The following is a 23,041-nucleotide window of genomic DNA, read 5'->3' on the forward strand; positions in this document are numbered from 1 at the left end:
AAAAAAGAGGGAGAGAAATCATTAGGGGCAGGCCCAGGCGCCTACTGTAGGTCTGTATGTCTAGAGAAGGTCCCTTCCTACATGAGCCAAAGGTAATCAATGCTGTCTGGTCAATGACAATTATATTTTTTTTGTCATGATATTACTAACTTAGATCGTAAGGGGAAGTAGATGATGGCTGAATTTCCATTTCTTGGCGGACTACCCGTTTAAAGGTTTTAAAACTTCTGATTGGAACATTGCTGACTGTTCCCTTGATTCAATTAGTTATATTTCACAAAACCCCTAGCCACAGGAAACACTGATTGCATTAGCATCTTACACCTTATGCAGTCCTATAGCAGACAGGAAAATAATTGCCCAGCTATTAGTGTTCACATATGCCCTTAAAAGACAAATGCCCCTATGAAGTATCAATTTCCTCTTTTCTTTTAGCATTTCAAATAGACGTTCTCAGAGCTAAAGTTGTGCCATAATTCCCTCACACTCTGGGAATGAGCGATCCGATCCAGGTCTTTGTGTTGTGCCTAGTGCCACAGTCTTTTTCTAGACTCTTCTGTCCCACTGGGGGCCATGCAGTAATTGCTCATTTCTCTCCCATTAATGTCTGTGCTTTTGTGGAGTCCACTGTCCCCTGACTCCTCTTACTCTGCCAAGGAATTTAATGAGGTCCAGCTATCCTCAGCCTGCTAAGTGACAACCCTGTGAGAATGACGAATACAGACACATAGACACATGGGCTCACACACACACACACACACACACACACACACACACACACACACACACACACACACACACACACAGAGATGCAGACAGAGACGCAGACATGGTGTTCTCCAAATGTAGTCTGCATTTTGTGAGGGGCTGGTTTGTCCACTGTTCTGGTGTGAACATAACAAGCGTAGACTGCTCGTCTGTGAACCCATGTAACCTCTGCTGTAGATTAAATACATTATGCTAAACAATGTAAATAATGTGTCAGAGGTCAACTGATTCAAATGAGCCCCATCACAAGCTCTCCAGCCTCTGAAGTGACCACCTCCTCTGAGATGGAGAAGATGGAGGACAGGCAGACGGGCGCTGCACAAACCCATGTTTCTCCTGCTCCACAGCTGACCAACATCTTGAGATCTGGCAGCAAACTAAGGCACAGTATGTCTGAGATGTAACAAATACATTCACATTTATTTACTCTACTCTGACAGAGACATGTAATCATACCGCAGGTTTAAAAATACATACATTTGTAGAGCGTTTATTTCAAAGTCAGTAGTGAATTTTGGAACATTTTGATGTTACTGGAATCCATGGTTACAGCAATGTATGACAAAATTCTATACAATGAAAGTATGTTGGAGAGTTAGTTGTGTACACTCTCAAAAAAAAAAAAAAAAAATCCATCACAAGGTAATTTACATATGGTACTTTACAGTCCCTGTCATTGGAAAACCTACAAGCCCTTTTTGGAGTAAAATGCCAGTTAATGTCATGTTAATAAAAATCATCAATTCACTTTTCAAAGAAAGAAAAGAACAATAAAAATAAAATAAAATCATATATATATATTTATATATACAAAAAAAAACCTCTGTACAGTGCGATACACTGAGAACAGTGTGGCTATACGGAGAAAACTACCCTTATAAAAAATGCTGCAGAATAAAGCAATCAAACCTCGGTTTCCTGAAAGTGGTCCGTGTTGGCCGTTGGTTGCTTGGTCAGAATGTACTCATCAAAAAAGAAGGCATTTCAGTAAAACACTGCTGTGGAGATTACCTGGAGAACTACGGGAGGAAGTCCATCCACCGCTGACAGCTCACTCGAAGGCTTGATTAATAATTGGCACAGGTTCCCTAGTGGAGTGTCCTGTGCACAGGCTCATAGTAGAGCAGTGATCGCAGATGCACACCTTCATGAGGTATTCAGCTTGCTAAAACTAGGGGAAGGGGAATTCTACATTTAAAACAATAATACACAATTTCAGTTCAGTCTTTTCAATGTTTGTTCGGTTCAGTTCAGTTCTATTTGCTTTGTTCCTCCTGGCAGGTTAGTGTCGCTTCTTATTGGACGATTCCTGAATCGATGGAGGCCTGCTTCCTCGTGGTCTTCGGGGGCGGGGGAGGTGGAGTCTTGCTCGGCAGAGGGGGTGGCAGATGCTGAGAACACAGAGTGGAAGAAGAAGGAGGGAAAAAATAGAGAATTCAATAACAGGCAACTAATGCACCCAACCTAGATGCTAACCACTTTAATGCACACACTCCAAACAGATGGGATCCTCTGGGAACACACTCGCTCCATCTCACCCTGATGTGTTTACCGTCTGCCGCCAGATACTGGCACTCATATATTCTCTATAATCCCTCTCCATGGCTTAGGTTTGTAAGCTGATACCTTGGTGCTTTAATGATGACTATCAAGGACAGGTAAGAGTGGAGAGCTTTCCCGGAAGCCTCCATGCCTGAGTCTGTCTCTGTCATCTCTTTCTCCATTCTCCTTTTATCAGAGAACTTTTCTATCATGCGCCGGAGCGTTAGAGTTTGGTTATGTGGCGGGGTGTGGAGCGAAGGTGTTCACCTTCAACTGGCTCTCTTATCCCCCACTGTTCACATGCTCCTCAGGGGAGGAGCCACGGCTCTCCTTCCCACTGAAACTTCTGATGACACACCAAGCTTAATGTCACAGATTCACAGATGATCAATGGCACAAGCAGTGCCCATGAGACGCTGTGTGTGTGTGTGTGTGTGTGTGTGTGTGTGTGTGTGTGTGTGTGTGTGTGTGTGTGTGTGTGTGTGTGCAGGCCTGGAGAGAGGGTGCTGCTGTCACTCCATTGTGAGAGCATCTGCTCCCAGTAAATCACTGTCACCTCGCTGTGCCAGTTAACTGCAGAGGACTCCATTTTACTAGCTGTCTGTGACACGCACCAGTGGATAAACAAGATTAGTGAAGGGCCGAACAGAGAGGAGGGACTGAGGAGAGAGAGAGAAAGAGAGAGAAGGAGAGAGAGAGAGAGAGAGAGAGAGAGAAAGAGAGAGAGAGAGGGAGATGAATGTAGCAGAGAAGAGAAGTGAGTAGAGGAGAGGAGAGGACAAGAGAGTTGATGGGGAGATGGAGGAGAGACCTTATGAGGACAATGATCAACAGCAGGTGAGGAGCTGTGGATGGATGGGGAGGAGGTGTAATCATGTCATCCATCAGCTCGTGCCGTTAAGCACAAGCTGTAAAGTGCACATCAATAACGGCACGGGGAGCCATGTTTAACCCACACACGCTGATAGCAGTGTGTCATACAAAGTCTCAAACACACACACACACACACTCATGATACATGATGTGCTCAGACTCACACATACCAGTAGACACACACAATCTCAGAAGAAATCATCTGTGTGCACACACACACACACATTACATCTACATTTAGTCATTTAGCAGACACACACACACACACAGACAGTACACACATACCCACATACAAGCAGACACAATCGCAGAAGTATTCACACTCACACAAACACAAGCTCTTCCAAGCAATAACTGGCAGGGGTGGGTGGGTGTGTGCTGTGAGTGTGGCTGACATACATACCCTGTGATGTGGCAGAGGAGGGGGAGGCGTGGTGGGGCTGGCCAGCTCAGGGTTGTCCATCAGGTTCCCGTAGTCGGCCATGCTGCCCTTCATCGGCAGCGGGGGTGGGACTTCCCCTTTCTCTGCGCATCCCATCCCGTTCAGCTCCAGATCTGTCAGTCAAAGACACAAACATAGAAGTCACAATCACCTCAGATCTGGTGTGTCAGTCCTGATGTAACGTCTCCTCTGTCGAGCAGCAGGTTCTCCCTCAACTTCAAACGGACTGCGCTCCGAGCGCCGATCACCGTGGGAACGGTCTGTGTGTTGTCTGATCCCTCTGTAGCCTGTTTGGACCGCAGGCTAAATCTGGAGACGCTGGTGCTGATGACATACTGTGTAACGGCTAGACCGTCAAGGGTTGGGGCGGTGGGGGTGGGGGTGAGGGAGAGTCTGCGACAGGGAGGTCGTGGGTTGATGAAATAAGGGGCTGTCTGTCATGAAGTGATGCAAAGATTGAGGGATAAATCAACAACATAGAGAAGGTTCCGGATGAGAGGAGTTTCCATTTCAGTTACGGAACGCTCAAAAAGAATCTATATGGAGCAATTTTCTTACACCCAAAACCCAGACAATAAAGCTGATTTTCAAGCTTAGTTGGGAGATTAAAACTGATTCTATTAAGCAAGGGTGCTTCTAAGAGTCTGAACAGAGGTTTGGGGAATGTGAGATGGTGTTATATTGAATGTCATTCCACCACTGCTGCTGTTCACAAATGGGCTGAAGTTGCCACTCTGAGGTGGATGCGATACGTTCCCTTCTCCTTTTCAAAGACTGGTCATTAACTTGTCATGTGGCTTGTGTCTTATGAAATGTTAGCCCATTCTTGGGTAGGCGAGGAGCGGGAACAGAGGTGAGGTCACGGTTGAGTTAATCAATGCTTTCATCGATGCGGTGAATGAGCCGCGCTGATGGGAGTACTCACTGGAGCCTGAGAGCAGGCTGAAGGACAGCTTGGCCCTGGGGGTGATGGGAGGAGGGCCCCCTGCCGCTGCTGCCACCGCCGAGGGGGTCGGGGGGCCAGGGGACACGGACAGACGCCGGTCAGGGCCCAGAAGGTTGATCACCTGGCTCTTGGGCCTCTGGGGCCGCAGTGGACTGATCTGAGGTGAGAGCGAGAGAGGAAATACAGTTAGTGCATATATGAACATGTTAGCACTGGAACTAGAACCACTGAGTGTGTGTGTGTGTGTGTGTGTGTGTGTGTGTGTGTGTGTGTGTGTGTGTGGCAATGTGAGTGATTTGCTGCTGAATTAAAAGCATTGTAATTGAAATGCCAAAACCTGATAATGGTAACTTAGTGAAATAATTGTAAGTGGATGTAGCCTCAAGTCATATTTAATTTCTGATTTCCCTTTTTTAATCACTCAGGAGGAGGTGGTGTTTCAGGTAGCTGCGTGAAGCACAGCAATCAGACACAGGCCAGATTGGGAGGAAAGCATAGTGACATTTATGTGGTGTGTGTGTTTGTGTGTGTGTGTGTATATACACACACACACACACACACACACACACACACACACACACATATATATATACAGTATATATATATGTGGGCAAAATTGACATTCTAGCTCAAATTGTCCTGTCCTTTTTTGAGATTGATAAACTGGAATGTGTAAAGTGCATTGCACTACAGGAAATCTTTGCACAGCGTTAAAAAGCACTCAAAGGAAATTTTGAATGAAAATGCGCCTTTGAAATCCGTAGAAATCCGTGAAGGAGGATGATGATCAGCAGCAACTCATGAAACATGACCCGGCAGTTGTGCCAAGAGTCATCATCAAATGGGGCATTTTTGATAAATAATACATTCCCCATAAGCCACATCATAACACATCAATGGAGGGCCACTACAGAGGAAAATTGCTTTCCGATCCTCAATAGGCTTGTTCATCTTCTGCAAACACGTGGGCGATGATCTCTCCACAAATATTAGGCCGCTTTTGAAAATACATAAAAGCCAACCAAAAGCCAAAGATAGGCCCGCTCCATTCCCCCCAGCGCTCTCAATGAAAGCACAATTGATTTTCAGACCTGGTCCATTTTGTCGGGGAATGGAGGCCGAGCTGACACAGTAGCACTGAAATACTAGATGGCATAAAATCCAGACTGTCCGGCAGTGGCACTTCACACAGAGAGATTGAAGAGGACGGGGGCAGCACCTTAATCAGTCATGACACAGAGGCAGGCAAAGTCAGACTAGAACACGTCGAGGAGTGGCTGTGCACAACTGTCACCTGAGCAGCGTCCACTACTCTCATGACAGGGCCCAGCTGTCTGGTACAAGGGCCCTGTCCTCTACAGGCTTCTGGCTTAACCTACAGAGTGGGCCTCAAGCTCTTCAAAGACAGGAAAAGTTTATCTATGTAGCTCGCTGTAATATGTAGTGTTATACATACAAGTAGCATACTGGATGTGAGAATATGCTGGGAATTAGTATTTTTCTACATGAATATGCATGGGGAGAATATACTTACATCTGTTTCTGCATTTGCATTTGATGAATGTGTGAGCTGTGTGTGTGTGTGTGTGTGTGTGTGTGTGTGTGTGTGTGTGTGTGTGTGTGTGTGTGTGCGCGTGTGTGTGTGTGCCCGTGTTTCTCACCATCTCTGAGAGTATGACCGTCTCAGATGGCTGCATGGGGATCTCGGTGGCCTTGAGCTCCTTGTCGAAGATCTCCTGGTGCTTGCTGTTCCTCTTCTCCTTCTTCTTGTCCTTGTCCTTGCGCTCCCTCTCTGGCTCCTCGCGGTCCAGCTTGTCCTGGGATTTGCAGTGCACTTTCTTTGGCAGTAAGGGCTCCAGGGTAAACCTGGTGAAAGGGCAGAGAGATGTGGAGGGGGTGGTTAAGGGGAGGGTAAGTATGCATGAGCGCTGGATCCGGGTCATATATGGGCAGAATTGAGCCTGCCTTCTGAATGCCATTCAAGGCAAACATATCATCTGACATTTAGTGGAGCTTGTGGAGCTGCCGCCTTGGATATCCTGGCAGCCTGCATGCTAACTCTGGCTGATCAGACTCTCCTCAGTCAACCCAGTGCTAATGAGGCTTCACCTCCCCAAGAGACCCCATGTCTTTCATTTCAACTCGTACTTGACAAACCTCGTGACTTAAACATGGTAGACTCAACCTCAAACCGTCAATTCAAAAGGCGACCTCTAAAACGGGATGCGTTCAGAGCAGTAGTCACGCTGCCTTTGTGAGGCTCTCCATCTTGCTCATTAGGCGTTTCATGTGTGGCTATGATCCAGCCACTGTGTCAGGGCAAATGCGGGTCCTCTTAATGAGATGGATTAAATAATCAAATAACAGCACAGGCGCCACACTGCCCTTCGCTAACAAACAGCCTTTATGAGAGCATCACTGAAGGTTTTTTTTTCCAGGCAAAGTCACTAATGAATCTTTCACAGTTGCCGGGGTCCTCTGATTGAGCCTCTCATTGCAGCCAATAGCATCAATCCTCTTCCAGAGGCATGGTAATTGGCTGAATATCGATTGCTCCCAACAAGACCTTTCAGAATTCCCTTGATGTGGTCAGTGTGTTCTCGTCCTTGCTTTTCTTAGCTGACCATTTGATACTTGGCATCTTTTCAAAAAAATGAGAACACGGTTTTGCTATTTTCAAATGCTTTCAATTGCTTGATCAAAGGAGGCTTTTTTTCGTCTTTGAAAGGAATGTCCTTTTTTTCTCTGACCACCAGCAAAAGTCTGTTCTGTACTGTTGTGCAATAATAGATGCCATAAAATGCCAACTCAGACAGTCAGTGGAGGTCCAGAGAGTGTGAACGCCACTGAAGTGCCATCAGCAGGAGCCTCCACATGATTAGCAGATCACTGAAATGCACAGGCGGCGTTGACCTCACAGGTGAGAATTTCCATATCAGTCGTGTGCAATTGTTCTGGAAGGTGCCGTGTGCTGCATGTGCTAGCCCCGGTGATGAATGGGCCTGTTGCCGTGGTTACTCACCCGTCAGAGCCGGGCCTGGAGGGGGAGTTGTCGGAGGAGATGGAGGTGACGGAGGCGACGGACAGGGGCCGCTGGGAGGAGGGCATGGTGAAGGAGCGGACCATGGAACGAGGCCTCTGACCACCCCGACGCTCGTCTGCCCCTGGCTGCTTTCACACACACACACACATACAGAGACAGAGAGACAGACACACACACACACACACACACACACACACACACACACACACACACATACAGAGACAGAGAGACAGACACACACACACACACACACACAGAGAGAGAGAGAGAGAGACAGACACACACAAAGAAACATTTTAGTGAGTATCTATATACTAAAAAAAAATCTATTGACTAATATTCCTCAAAGCACAGAGTGGAAAACCAACTCCCATTCCAAGAACAAACCTTCACAGTGCTCGAGAGTGCGAGACTGTACCCCTGTTGAACATCAACCCAAACTCCCATTCCAAGAACAAACCTTCACAGTGCTCGAGAGTGCGAGACTGTACCCCTGTTGAGCATCAACCCAAACACCTCTCTCCTGCAGCCTCCCCCCATGGGTGTCCTGGGCTAAATGAAGTGTTGAGAGATGCGCCCTAGTCCTGCTCCCGGTGTCCTTGAGCCGTCCTCTGTGAGGGGATCCATCATGCTACTGCTGCTGCTAGCGTACACACTCCTACCCACCCATCCCAACCCTCCCCTCCTACCACTGCTGCTGCTCAGAGGACACCTGGCCTGGCCTGATCAGAACACCCACACCCCTTTCCGTGATCAATAACTGCTACCTGCCACCAACGCCCAGGTTGGAAGCACACAGCTCCGGTCACAATTAAGAGCTGTGTGGCAACGTGCACCACGGGTCTGTCGGCGGCCGTGAAATATTAGGTACAGGAAGGGAGCTCAGGGAGGCCTTGTGGGGAGAGGGGGGTAAATAAGCTCCTGCCACTTTGTAAAGAAGGAGTGGAAACAAGGTCGTTTGGCTGTGATTTGCTATTTGTGTGCACGGCAGCAGAGTTCACGACGCCCAAGTGCACTTAATATATGAACTTAATACCAAGTTCCAGCAGAGGAATGGGACTGCAGACTCTATGGACACATTAGTCTGGTCAACTCTAAGCTTGCAGGAAGTGCAAAATCTCAGAATTTGCCTTAAGAGCATTTCTAAGTATTTCTCGTCTTTGCCAATTTCGATGTAATAGTTATTGTTGTCATAGTGTAGAGCCCACACAGGATCACAGGTGTAGCTCTCCTGATATGTGGTATAAGCAAACTTGGGCACAGTAGATAGAGATCCCAGTATATTCCCATTACTGCCTTGCTTGTTTCCACTGAACTTAACAAAGATAGCATAATGCTGCCCCGGCTTGTGTTTTTAGAACGTTCTGGTAGCAGAGGTGTGGCGTTTAACATAACATTTAGAATGACCTATAATGCCAGGTTCAAGACCACCCAAAAAAATATCCCCATCTTCAATGAGGCGTGTCATTTAATCAATCGTTATCAATATGGAAAGGAACCCAACAGAGACATTCATAGCAATGTTCGGGCTGAATCAAAGTTGGTGTGCATCATGTAAAACATGTTAATACTCATTAACATGTCGGATTCGTGGATTCTGACAACACAGTAAAGTCTTGCTTCATTTTGGTTTGCTGCTAGGCTGCATCATGACCTAATCCCACCATGCTGGCTCTGCCACAGACACAGACGCAGATTCGGCTCTGTGACTACCTCTGCTGTCGGCTTAAAGGCGGAACAACAATGCTCCACCATTGCGTGTTTGTACGTCTTATACAGAGCGATGAGGCAGAATAATGGCGCAACATTCCCACCTTGAACAGGCTGTTTAAAAGGGGCTTATGTGTCATGTGTAATGTCATTTTCCCCGTTCACTGCATACATTTTTTCAACGTTCCACTGTATTTTCCTCCCTTTATCTTCCCTCATTTTCACAGACACACACAGGAGGAAGAACCTGAGGGAGTCTCACCAGAGTCTTAACCCCGTACGTCTTCTCCACCTTCTCCCTGAGCTGCTTGAAGCAGGCCTCCAGGCGCTCATGGAAGGGCCTCAGAGCCTCCGTCACCTTCTCACCATGGATACGCACGCCATCTGCCAGGTACGGGATCTAATGGGGGAGAGAGAGAGATGATCAGGCAATGGAGTTGAGCAAACTGTAATTATGTTGTATGATTTAAAGCACTGCTCTCTATTCACAGGGGCACATCTACTGTGCGCTGTGCAATTAACTTAATACTATTCTACCTTTTACAGACACATAGACACATGCATTCAATGCACACAAAATGACACACACAATAAAAAACAAAAGGCAGAGAATAGGCCAGGACAAAGATAAATCAGAGTATATCTGCTGTATGTGCTTTAGATGAAGAATGCAGCCAAGGACAGGTGACATTCATTCCATCCCCCCATCAGACCTGTGGATTATTTACGAGGCCATGCCAGCGCTGCCAACCCACAGCCACAGACTGAGCTTACAGTCTCACACCACTGGAGCCTGATGAGCCTCTGCAGACAATTCATACATCTTCACATTGCAGGGTATCCTGTTCACCTTCAACACGCGCAAGGGAGCCATGTTTACTCTCCATAAGAGAAAGTGTGACAGAGAGAGAGAGAGAGAGAGAGAGAGGGGAGAGAGAGAGGGAGAGAGGGAGAGAGAGAGAGAGAGAGAGAGAGATGAAAGGATAAAACAGGGAACACAGAACCAAGGCTACACTTTAACAAAACACACTTCTCAAGATGAACGGCCTACCCTATTCTCTCCGCCACTCTGGAAGTAAACAACTCGTCAGACATGGCCAGGACATCAGAGCCCCTGCGTCTCAACATGGAAGATAAGCGTGCTAGTGGATGCTCCAGTGAACATGTCCGTGCTGATGACAGGAAACTGGGAATTAAAGGGAAGCACTTCCACCTCGGAGTGTCTGGGCCTGCCAGCCTAACGAGGGATGGCAGGTGGAGCTGGAACAGGTAGGGACAGGCAGCTCAGATGCTAATGACTGCCGATGCACTCCCACACCCCTCCAGCGGCCGCAGGACAGGAGTGTATGACAGGGTCTGCCACTTAGGGGCCGGATACTGGGATGAGATGCTGCATACAGTCCTTGAGTGTCTTTCCTCAGCCGTGCGAGTTTAACTAAGCACACAGTTCTCCATTCAGCATTTTGACAAAACATGTATAAAATAAACAGTAAATACTTCAGAGCGAAGGAGAATATACTGACAAATTGTGCTCTTATTTACTTTGTGGGCAGTATGAAAAATCGACTTCAGATTCCATGGTTCTGGATTTGGGCTTGTAGCCGAAGACAAATCAATCACGTATCGCGGTGCATTTCTCTGTGTTTACAGGGAGAGACATGCCACTCATCCACCACGCCCACAGACGCAGGCTGAGAAGGGAAGACTGGGCGCCGGGGGGAGGAGGGGGCGGCGGCGGCGGCAGCGGGTGATCCCTCCGGGGAGGAGGAGGGTGAGCGTGAGGGTAGCAGAGCATGGCATCCACATCGCTGCACTGCCGCCCGCCCGCCCACCTGCCTAGTTAAAAGGACAATTTGCTCCAAAATGCAGACGATGACTGACGGTGAGGAAGACGTGAGCGGAGGAAAGAAAAGCCGAAGAGCACTTATTGAATTGGCTGCCGGCCCACTTAGAGAACTCAAAAGTTGCAGACTAGAAAAGCAAAAAGGAGAAGAAGAAAAGATGCTGACGCAATGTACTGAAATCCTCCGTGCTGAATGTCTTCGCCTTGTCCAAACTTTCATGCACACACACACACATCAGACTGCAAGATGTCTGAGTCAGTTAGTGTTTACACAGTGCATGGAGCAGATGAATACCGTGTCCACGAAAGGCCCAATCACTGAAGGCACAGAGCTCTTGGGAATATCACTTTGTGACCTTCAATAGAAACTGAGCTAATGAACCAGAGACTCCACTTCTCAGAACAGTCAAAAGCCCAAGGTCCAAGAACACATTTGGTTTCTGCTGGATGGTTTGTCTTTTTCAAATGCAGTGAGGCGCAGGCGTTTGATGCCTTGTGATGAAGAAGCGCTGGCTACAGGGTGACATTTAAGCAGTGGCTAGTGGATGTAGCGCCGCTGCCATATTACAAGCCCTTACCATCACAACAGGGATCTCTCACAGAGCGCCTGGAGTGGAGACACAGACACCAAAAAGTGAGAAAGGGAGAAGAGAGAGAGAGAGAGAGAGAGAGAGAGAGAGAGAGAGAGAGAGAGAGAGAGAGAGAGAGAGAGAGAGAGAGAGAACAAACAAAAAGGGGGGAGAGTGACAGAAAGAATGATGTGTCAAAACTCACATCTCCAGGGAAACCCAGGACTTTTTTAGGTTGTGTGATTATATAATTCAGGAGGGGAAGCATAGCAACAGTCGAGTGGTTGGTTACTCTGCAGAGCAATATAGAATTCTCTCACACTGCAAACTGGGTACTCCCCTATTATATAACAAACAGGAACAATTCACCCCAAATGAAAATTCTTCCATTCACTACTTCTGCAATATAAGTGCAGTAAAGACATACAAAATGGGTAACTCAGCAGAATGTCAGTGGCCAGAATGAACTGGTCACCTTCCCTCACCTATTACATAATAATAACTACTCTCTAGGAAAAACAAGCTATGTGGTGAATACCCACGATAAACTCCTGCACTACTAAAAGCTTAAATGTTCATATTACATCATAACACGAGGCTACATATTCCAAAAAGATATTAGATTAAAAAAGAAAAAAAAAGATTAAAAAGTATTTTCTGTAGCATAGAGCCCTCTCAATAAGATCTTGTTCATTCAACTAGAGATTATTATTACTCTTAGCACACATTAAGAGCCTACATTAAATCAGCACACATGAAACAAGGGTAATTAATGCGTGTTCCAGGGTGTTTAGCAGAGGGTTTTTTGGGATTCCACCGTTACTGCAAAGGGCAAATGACAGAAGCTCTCCCCTCTCTACTCCCAACGTCACACACCGACCAGGCTTCTCTTCAGGCTGGGGCTAATGCCGGCTAATGAGGCTCCAGGGAGTGAAGCTGCAGTCACAAACCAAGCTCTCTGTCACGCAAACACACACACACACACACACACACACAAACACACACATAACTCACACTAAAGGAGGCACTCATACCATTTATGTACATTCCCCACCCATCACAAATACATGTACAGTGGGGAAAATAAGTATTTGACCCTCTGCCGATTTCGCAAGTTTGGCCAGTTGCAAAGAAATGCATGATCTATAATTGTAATGGTAGGTCCATTGAGAGACAGAATATCAACAAAACACCCAGAAAACTGCATTTTATAACAGTTATGAATTTATTTGCATTTGATTGTGGTAAATAAGTATTTATAACTGTTTTAAAATGCAGTTTTCTGGATGTTTTTGTTGATAATCGGCAGAGGTTCGGCAGAGGTTCAAATACTTATTTTCCCCACTGTACATGTATTACATGTATATGTAACACTGTGTGCAGGCAGGCAGGCATACACACACACACACACAAATGCCCCCAGCGTGGTAAGATGGTGGTGGCCTCCTTCAGCAATAACCCTGTGGATGCTAACTGGCAGATAGGATGCAGATGGATGGCCTTTTGAGCCTCAACATTACAACCCCACCACATGGATTAAGAGTCTTCAGAAGGGAGGGAAGACAACAGAGGGGAAAAAGACTGCACACGCAGGGTTCTTCAACAAGAGATGGCAGAGAGCAAGATAGAGAGATGGCAGACAGACAGAGAGAAAGAGATAGATAGATAGATAGATAGAGAGAGAGAGAGAGAGAGAGAGAGAGAGAGAGAGAGAGAGAGAGAGAGAGAGAGAGAGAGAGAGAGAGAGAGAGAGAGAGAGTTGTGTGAAACTTCATCAAAGAGCCCAATCACAAGCGAGCTCTTCTTGCTGCTTGGGCTTTGTCTCTCTCTGGCTTTGGCGAGGCTTCAGTGAAACAGTGCCTGTGACAAGGCATCAATCGCCCATGTTTAAAAATGCACTTTGGCTCTTTGCAGGCCTGGGATTGATTGCGGCAGCATTAATGCCACTTTAGTGCCTGTGCTGTTGTAACAAAGCAGAAACTAGAAAACAGACTAGAAGAAAAAAGGAAATCCGTCTGAGGAATGGTACAAGTCAGATTAGTATTGTTGTTCCAGCAGAGCACATTTCTCAAAGAATGGAAGCATTTAGAACTCTGCCTGAAGTGGATTGTTCAACCATGTCCAGGCATCTTTAATGGTGATGCAGGCGGAATCCCATGTTACATAGAACATCATCAGTTTACTCCTGGCTTCCTCATGCTAGCCAAGATCTACGGAGTTAGGCTTGAGTTGCGTTTGTTTTGGGTTTTATTTGAGGGGCCTCACTCAACCACATCTGTTGTGTCTCGCTCTGCCAGGTTTGAACACGAGACAAATGACAGTGGTGAGAGGCAAGGCCAACAGCTGTTGCTGTTCCTCATCTGTCATTTCAACAAAGCTTTTTTTCCCCAGCAATTGAATGTGCTACAAAAGGGAATATTTAATCAGTGAGCTAGTATTAAAAAAATCACATCTGTATCAGGTCTTTTCATCATCTCCTATCAAAGCCAACATGAAAGGCGCTGGAAAGTGAATAACATGAGCTAAGTTGAGCTGCAGAAGATAACTCATGTACAAATGAAAGAGTTGAAGGTACTGAAAAAGTGAGTCCTCTGATGTTTGACTAAGAAGTAGTTCAAATGTATAACAGAATGCACAGGGCAGCATATTGGTGTCATACAGTGGGGTTTTCAACCTCAGTAAGATATGAACTCAAACTTAAACAATCTTCTAACCCACTGGTTGCAGAGTAGACCGCTTTGCATAACTAATGCTACTATTTTACCACCAGACTAGACAATGTTAGCGTGTCAACTAATGTTGTCTTCCAGCTGTACAACAAACTTTTGTGGGTATCTGTGCCACAATCAAAAATCTAATTTGGGACAAATCATATCAATTCCCATAAAGAACACACTTTGGTGCATAAATAGTGTAAAAGAAAAAATATAAATAAATAATGAAATCTTCCACCAGAAAAAAACAATACAAAATAAAAATAAACATTTGAGGTGGAGATATAAAAAAAGGCTGAATTGACATGGAATAGCCTTGATGTGTTTGCCATCCATCTGTCAATCCCAACTGATGATTGATTCACACATCACACAAAACACGTAAGGAAACAAACAGACCAAAAGTTGTCGCAACACAAACCAAACACATGGGGGTCTTTGGTCTTTGGACACAGGATATGTTCTATATACATTGCACTGTTTAGGCTACAAGTCCCCAGAGCTCAACCTGGTGGAACTAACCACTAGTCAGTGCAATGTGCCAGAGATACTGACCGGTAAGTAACCAGTCCCAAGAGCTCCCCATAGTAGGACTTGCCAGTATTAGCAAAAGGTCTCAGAGGCCTCAAGACTTCTGCAGGATATATTTGGATGGCTGGAAGGGTTAAAGCTCTGTCTCTGTGCAGGGGTCTCAGTAAAGGGAGACGGGCAGGGAAGGGTACCCACTGGAGAGGTTGGGTAAACGTGAGATGATTAGAGCTGTGTGGAGAAGGGATGCATTGCGGGCTCTGTGCTGTCACTAAGGGTCCACAGCATGAGTGCATCTGTGCATGCACACACACACACATACACATACACACACACATGCGCACACACACACACACACATTTGAGCCCCAACACTGAGGCTTTCTAGAAGTGTGCTCACCCTCTCACTGTATCACCTACCTGAGGATGGTCAGATAAAAGACACTTTTTATTTGTCAGATCTTTGAACCAGTGTCATGCAGATGAAAAAAGCACTACACTATCACAGAGGACAGATGCATTGAATGGAGAGAGAGGGATAGAGAGAGGGATAGAGAGAGGGATACACTGAGGAAACAGGGCTTACTGAGAATCATTAAAATATGAGATCTCCCTCATTACACTACCTCTCTCACATATGCACACACTGTTATCTCTCTCACCTGGACTAACTGCATACCCACAAGCAAAAATAGAAGAATGTGAATTCATTAAAAAATTAATTAAAAACCTACACACACAATCATACATGTTCATTAAAACGGCTGAATGAGCAAAGTCAAACCCCAGCTTGTTTTTTTTAGAACAGTGTTTCAATTAGAGACTCGTGGACCACTTAAAGCCGCCTCACCTGCCAGGCAATCAGGTCCTTCAGCTTGTCAATCTTCTCCCGGTCCTCAGGGTGATCCTGGGTGTACTTGTCTGTGAAGAAGGCCTGCAGGAGGGAGAGAGGGAGGGGGCAGGGTTGGAAGAAGTGGAGAAGACAAAAAAAGATGGCATCATTCTCTTCAGCATTACTTTTTCTTCTGAAAAAGAGAGAGAGGAACCCCGGAGGGAGATTTCACAGCCCTCATCTCTCCCTCTCCCTTCTCTCTATCCCTCTTCCCCCCATCCCATCCCACCCCTCCTGTGACTCATGCCTTGAGTTTTCCTGCTGACACAAATGGAGCCATTTGGGGAACTGATTTATAATAGGAAGCAACTGGTTGTGACTGTTTTATGATCGAACACACAGTGGGAGATTTCTACTTTCTCCCAGTCCTTATGATGAAGTGATTCATGCCCAAGTCAGTGAGTTTCTTTTTCCCTCTAGGATACAGTTGGTGGAATAATAAAGGAAAAAAAGGACAAAAAAGAAATGAGGTCATGGAGTGGAGAATCCCACCAGTTTGGGAATTATGTGTGAATTTCTATACTACTTAATTTAGGATCACTAAAAAGACAGTGGTAATAACGAAGAATAAAATGTAGGGGGGTCCTGAAGATGCTTCTGTTGTCATAGCTGTTTTGTTCAGGGAGACTTTAGGGAGGCATATCATTAATACTTAGACTGCTAAGGCTACGAGCAAATAGCAAAGAAGCACTCAGACAACACTGGGTTCAAAGCTAATTCCCCTCTGACTTTCTTTTTCTCTCTCTGCCCCGCTCTCCCTCCATCCCTCTTCCTGTCCCTGTCCATCTCCAGATGAAAGTAGTAAGAGACCAAGCTCCCCATCCACTCTGGCTACATCCTCCAAAATTCTTAGAATGGTGCTAGAAAGTCCTCAAATTCAAGGACTTCCAAGTAGATTTCAAGTGTAGCTCGTTTGAAACCCCTAGCAACATAATTGGATATGGTTACAGACCACCAATCAGACTGGAACATACTCCCTTCACAGGTGTTCTCGGACCATGCTATGCTTCAATCAAATCATGACCACTGACACACTGTGATGATGGGAGCATCCATCTATTTGATTTCTAAAGCTTTCAAAAGAAAAAAACATCATCTTCAATGGGTGACATTGGATATTCATGCAATGTTGTTTTTCATAAGGTTTGCCAATGTATTCACATAAGATTACAAAGCTTGCACACCTCATGATTAATAGATGTAATAACGTATGTATTCTATATGAGGGATTCATTGCCTATGGAAACCACTGGCTGACAATATAGCCTTAAATCATGAATCCATAATGAGATCATTCAACATGTCTTCTGCACTGAAGGTGCACATAGGAACAGGTGGTTTATACTAGCAAAGAGGGCTGTTGTTGAGCCTAAAAGTTTCAGTGATGTTCGTGGGAGTTTTATTAGAAAGTTTGTGGTTCTCTGAGGATAGCAGAATGTTTTATTATAGCAAACTAATGCTGCATATTAGCAGGCTAACTCTTGGAGGCACTACATGAAGCAGCGTTTTGGGGTTGATCAACAGGTGCAAATCTCCTGAGTGTAGCCATATCCTCTCCACCAACAGGTATGCAGTCACGGAGATAATCACCAGAGAGTGACATGTGGAAGAATGATGGGAGCATTACTGATGTAATAGAGGAGCAGAATGAATTTATCCCTCCCGCTGGATTTGTCATACAAGCACTGCTATGTAATCTTTCACTTCCAAAATGAATCTCCATAATCAGCTGAATTTCATCAGGACTGTGCACAAGTTCCTATGAAGACAAATGGCATGAAGTAAATACTGTCATACCCTTATGCCAGCCTCCAGGACAATGAAAGAACAGTCACTCATTGTAAGTTCCTTACGCTGCCTGATGTGTATGAGTAGGAGTGTATGAGGGAGGTGGCGCTCTTACCTTCTCATAGTTTGTAAAGCCACCCATGACGGCCGGGTCTACTATTCCATTCAACAGCATGGACAGGGGGTTGATGGGAAGGTTGGTGTCATTCAGATGTCTCTGCACCATGTTGTTGATCTTCTCATTGGTCAGCTGCATAGTTTCCATGGCATTCTCCAAGGGACTAATCTCCTCCTGTGGAGAGTCAATCACAAATGCATAGAAACATGAGTCATATGCATAATGGGTATATTATTAGCCAGCGGAATTACTGTAATAACACTTTGCTAATTTAATTCGGATTTATGTAACCTTTTGTGCTTTTTTATCTATCATATTTTCATTTATATTGTATTATATTATTAAGACATGTTTCCTTTGCACTTAACCCTCAAGTTACTGAAACATTTTGGCACTAACATGTCTCGAAGACCAAAAGCGCCACTAAAGCACAGTTAACACAAAAACTGTCTGTAAATATTAACACAGCTGTATGAATCTGACACTGATACATTGCTCTTTGACATTTATTCTTTTTTTTTTTTTTTTACATTTACACATTTATCCCCAGACTAATGAACCCTATGCTGATCACTAATAAACTTGTCGTATAGTCCTACCATATTCTGAGTAAACACACATTTAATGCTATGCTTAACAACCACAAATGCTGTTTACTGTCAGATGTTCTTCTCTCAAATTCTTATAATTAACAGCAAGATTTCTGGTCCTGAGGAGAATTATGCACATTTGGCTGTGAGCTTGACTACTGTAGACATTGAGCCACATTTATTGCAGCTTTCATCCAGCTTTATGGACAGGGAGTGGAAGAGAGCTGTGGGAGAAGCATAAAGAACTGGGATTGCTGCCATCCGTCTACACATTCAAGAACACAGGCTACTCCTCCATCATTAACGGCAGTCCATCTGGGGTACAAACACTCACTTCACTCTTCACACCAAGACTTTCAATTCCTTAAATAAACTCTTTTTTTCTTTCTTCGACTCCTTCTCTCTTGTCTGTCTTTAAACACATTCAATCCCATTCCCTCCACACATTGTCCTCCATTTCCTCTCTCTGTTTCCCTCCAACCCTGCCTCCTAAAATGTCTCTCTCTCTCTCTCTCTCTCTCGCCACAGATTGCTAATGGGAATTAAAACATGTGTGGATTGTCGGAGTAAATGGCAGTTTTTGCACCATTCCAAATTTAGTAGGAGGGGTGGCAGCATGACAAAAGCTCCAATCTGGAGAGGCTCCACACCGGCCAAGTCTTCCCGTGCAGTTAGGCCCTGGCATGGGACGGAGAGGCTTTATATGATGGGCTGTATCAACACTGACTCATTAGGCCCTAAATCGAAAATGGGCCGCCAGGGATCAAGCCTATTGGGCATCATCTGGACGTCAATCTGGCACAGCCAATAAATCTCGTGTTTGGTGGTGGATGTTGTTGTGAAGGGGGGGGGGGGGGGTGGGACGCACCTGGTCTGTAATCCCCCACGCGGTGAGGTGTGCTTGTTTCTGCGTGTATTCAGGAGCCTGAACGTAGTAGACCCCAGCAGAGGTAGAAATGCTTTGATTTATTTATTTATTTAGCGAGTGCAGGCTGCCAAATTTGATTTTTTGAAAAGAGCACATCTGAAACAGTTTCTCAAGCAACTGTCACATTTAGAGATGCGTGACATGACGTGTGGAGACAGCGGGGTGGGGATGGACAGCTGAGAGGGCGGTGCACAGAAAGCCAAGAGGCAGAACCAGACAGAGAGAGGGATGGGGAGAGAAAGAGAGAAAGAGAGAGATGGCGTGACTCATAACAGATCACTAGCAAAGCACAGAGCCTGCTGCCAATTAATATAGTGCTCAGTGCAGGAGCAAGGCCGAACGAGCCGACGAGGGAGAGATAGCTGGAGAGGACAAAGGCAATAGAAAGCGCTGGTTCTACTTCAAGCAGGCAATCCAGCAGCTTCAACATGAAAGAAGCTAATCAAAGTGACAAATAAAGCGTAATTGATTGCAGAATACTTAGGCAGAGTAATTACGCTAAGTAGCACATTTGTTTTTTGACAAAATAGCGGCATATTAAAAGGATGGGGCTTGTGGCCGGGGCCTGATTGATACAGTAAATCCGCTGCAGAGCTGAAACTGATACGCTGCTCTTCTCCTCCCCCGCCTGTCAATAGCCCTCCTCGGCTCATCCCTCTTCCTCCCTTTCTCTCCAGTGCAGTCTGCATTGTGAAAGCACAGAAAAGCACCAGGGGCCAATGCACCATGCAGTCCAGGCCAAATACAGTGCTATGGGGCTTGCAGACATTCAAAGCTGGCCTTGGAGCGCAGTGCTTCAACAGAAGTGGCCTGACTGTAGGATGTATTCAAGATGTGAAGCAGGAGGCCGCAGCAGAGACATGGTTAGATGACAATGAAAATGCACACAGCAGTTCTTGACTTTTTTTTGTGCCAAAGCTGAAGGGGATTTCTCACTATGCTTGGCATTCACGTTTTGCCACGGCTGGAACTGTTTACTTCTTAGAAATGTTAGGCATGTTGTATTTTGACTGCTGAAATCGTGACACGCATGCCATGACCATGACACGCTAAACAATATGGTTTGAGATTTTGTGTCCATAAGAACCATTCCCTTAGAACTGTTGGGATCTATTTGCCTATTCTGTAGTATGGTCTCAGGGCCAACCCACTACCATGAACATTGTTTCGACTGTGTCTGTATACATGTGAAGCCTGACCAGGCTCTAAGGACTCTGGGACATGCCTTATATCACATGCATGCACAGGCCTGGAGCTTGGGGCCCATTTGCAGTGCTGTCCAGTTGGGTTAAGAGGATGGATTAAATCTCATCGATTAGCCCATTAGATTATCCACTGGTTAGAGACTCGGCTCCCTGTCCATACTTATCACACTTACTGTGGAGAAGGACTTGACTTCAAACCAGCGCAGTATGCCAGGCAGCTTGTAGGCAGTGACGTAAGTGGTCCGCTCGATCCACATGTTCTGTTGGGGGGGGAACACACAAGAGGAGTTTGAGGAACACAGCAGGGGGACAATAATGTTAGCTTTTACTGAGATGCTAAATTGCAGGTGGTGGGCGACTCCAACACGGCACAGGGCACTTAGAAAAAGCCACTGATTGTTTTTAGCAGTAGCCCATTTTTCCACGTCATTTAAAACCACCTCCAATTTACATCACATATTCAAGAGAGGGTTTTAATGGCTGTTTACAAAAAGCCCATCTTGGCGAGTACCTGTGTGTGTGTGTGTGTGTGTGTGTGTGTGTGTGTGTGTATAATGATGAAGTTTATTTTAGAAGGGGCTCTGCCTGTGTACTCTGAGTGTGTATTGGTGACAGCTCATTAATTGTGGCTGGGAGCAGCTTTTTCTGTAAGCAGATGCAGAAAATGTCAAATGATGACTTTGGATCCTGTTCAAATGAACTGAACAAAAGCAAATGTTAAAAAAAAAAAAAAACACACACTCAAAGGGATTTGAATATTTCCTGTGGTTAATGTGCACCACAGACATTCATTTATACCTGTGAAGACAAATATGTGTGCTTTCATGCTTATCCGCAAATACTTGGTCACATAACCATTAACAAACAGTTGGGCTTGATGTAACAAATCTGGTGTATTTACTAACCACTGTAAGATGGACAGCTGTTACTAAGTCTTTACCAATCAAACAAAACCAGCATGAGTAACGCAGCATGGCATGACGGCATGTGGGTTAACCGTGTGATCCAGCACACAAAAGTCATCATGCTTACTGAAAACTCGTTGTCTGATCCAGCACACTAAAGGCATCATGCTTACTGAAAACTCGTTGTCTGGGTCCTTCTCCCCCTTCCTCACAGGCCTGGAGTACTGGAACTTGTTCACTTCATTAACAGTGTAGAAACTGTAAGGTTAAAGAGAACAGAGAAGAAAAACATGAACCTACAATGAGAAACACACACACACACATATATACACAGGCACACACACACACACACACACACACACACACACACACACATATATATATATATATATATATACACACACACACACACACACACACACACACACGCACACAGCAACACCTTGATTGAAAGTGATGAGGAATAGATGATGACCTGTAGACCTTGAGCAAAGATGACACTATAAATGGGCCCTTATTTGTTTGTGTGTGTGTGTGCGTGCGTGCGTGTGTGTGTGGCTGTCCTCAGATATGACAAGGTGAGGCATGAAGTATGGGGTCGTGGGGGTGTAACGATGACGTTTATTTTAGTTGATTTAAAATTGTCTCCTGAATGTCGGGAGTGTATCTCCATGTCCTTCACTCTCACACGCACCATTTGTAAGCGCACTCCCACAAGGACAGTCCACTCCCTTGACACACCACACAGCTCATAATGCTTCTGTCCTTTCACAGTGAAAGCACACCATATGGTTCGCAAATCTCTTTCAATCAGATTTCCTAATTACACTGTGATATAAATAAGAACTCAGAGCAGAAGCTGGTCGTTTTAAAAGCAGTCTATTTGAGCTTCAACGGTGCCATGTGACTGAGTGATGTGTTTTTTTCCCCCTTTTTAAACATGTTTCCATTAAAACTTGTTTTTTATTTTCCCATCTACCCGTGCAGTGTGTTTTTGGCAGCATTGCCGCTGGACCTGGGTGGATGAGAAGCACCAATCCGTTGGCACAGCAGGCAGGCAGGCAGAGCGAGCAACCTTGTCCGGGGTTTATCCACAAGGTCGAAGCCCAGCGAACACACACCAAAGCATCAGTGCCCGGAGCCAGGCTCTGTTGTCGTGCCTGAACAAAAACCTAATCTCACCACATTTCAAACTCATGGAGTCACGGCAGCCCTTTTCAAAGCACTGAGGCTTGGAGTTGTGTGCCATGGCTCAGGCCGGTGGGAGATCTGAGGGCTCGAGCCGTCCACGTTTCTGATCTAATTAACAGATCTAGAATCAAATACAAAAGCCTCACTACCACCCAATTATGTCATTTACAAACCATTGCCTGGAACAGGAATGCATAGAGAGAGAGAGAGAGAGAAACTCAATGCAATAAAAAGGTTGAAATGGTGAAGGTGGGAGAGTGTATGACATTCAGGGAGGTGAAGGGGAGAGAGGGAGAGATAAGGGTTGTGTAAAGAGAAAGAGAAAGAGAAAGAGAGAGTGTGTGAGTGACAGCGAGAGAAAGAGGAGGAGGAGCGAGCTGCTGGAACGGGCGCTGTGGTGGCGTGGGAGAGCAGCTTTGCTCCGTCTCTGTGCACGGCTGATCTCTG

General features: G+C 45.5%; 1 protein-coding gene across 4 annotated transcripts in view; it reads right to left on the reverse strand.

Annotated features, from left to right (window-relative positions):
* Positions 1 to 1,242: 1,242 nt before the first annotated feature.
* The window catches only part of dock1 (dedicator of cytokinesis 1), a 202,891-nt gene continuing 181,092 nt past the window's right edge, over positions 1,243 to 23,041 (reverse strand). For all 4 annotated transcript variants that reach the window (XM_031560555.2, XM_012831059.3, XM_031560554.2 and 1 more), the window contains 10 exons: positions 21,577 to 21,661; positions 20,672 to 20,758; positions 17,773 to 17,949; positions 15,828 to 15,911; positions 9,587 to 9,724; positions 7,594 to 7,739; positions 6,233 to 6,437; positions 4,551 to 4,728; positions 3,587 to 3,738; positions 1,243 to 2,159 (listed from right to left, as the gene is read on the reverse strand). In XM_031560555.2, the coding sequence (XP_031416415.1) occupies positions 2,064 to 2,159; positions 3,587 to 3,738; positions 4,551 to 4,728; positions 6,233 to 6,437; positions 7,594 to 7,739; positions 9,587 to 9,724; positions 15,828 to 15,911; positions 17,773 to 17,949; positions 20,672 to 20,758; positions 21,577 to 21,661 (1,348 nt within the window). In that variant the 3' untranslated portion in view covers positions 1,243 to 2,063. The remainder of the gene's footprint in view (positions 2,160 to 3,586; positions 3,739 to 4,550; positions 4,729 to 6,232; positions 6,438 to 7,593; positions 7,740 to 9,586; positions 9,725 to 15,827; positions 15,912 to 17,772; positions 17,950 to 20,671; positions 20,759 to 21,576; positions 21,662 to 23,041) is intronic.

Source organism: Clupea harengus, chromosome 23 (assembly GCF_900700415.2).
Source record: "Clupea harengus chromosome 23, Ch_v2.0.2, whole genome shotgun sequence".
NCBI classification, from domain to species: Eukaryota; Metazoa; Chordata; class Actinopteri; order Clupeiformes; family Clupeidae; genus Clupea; species Clupea harengus.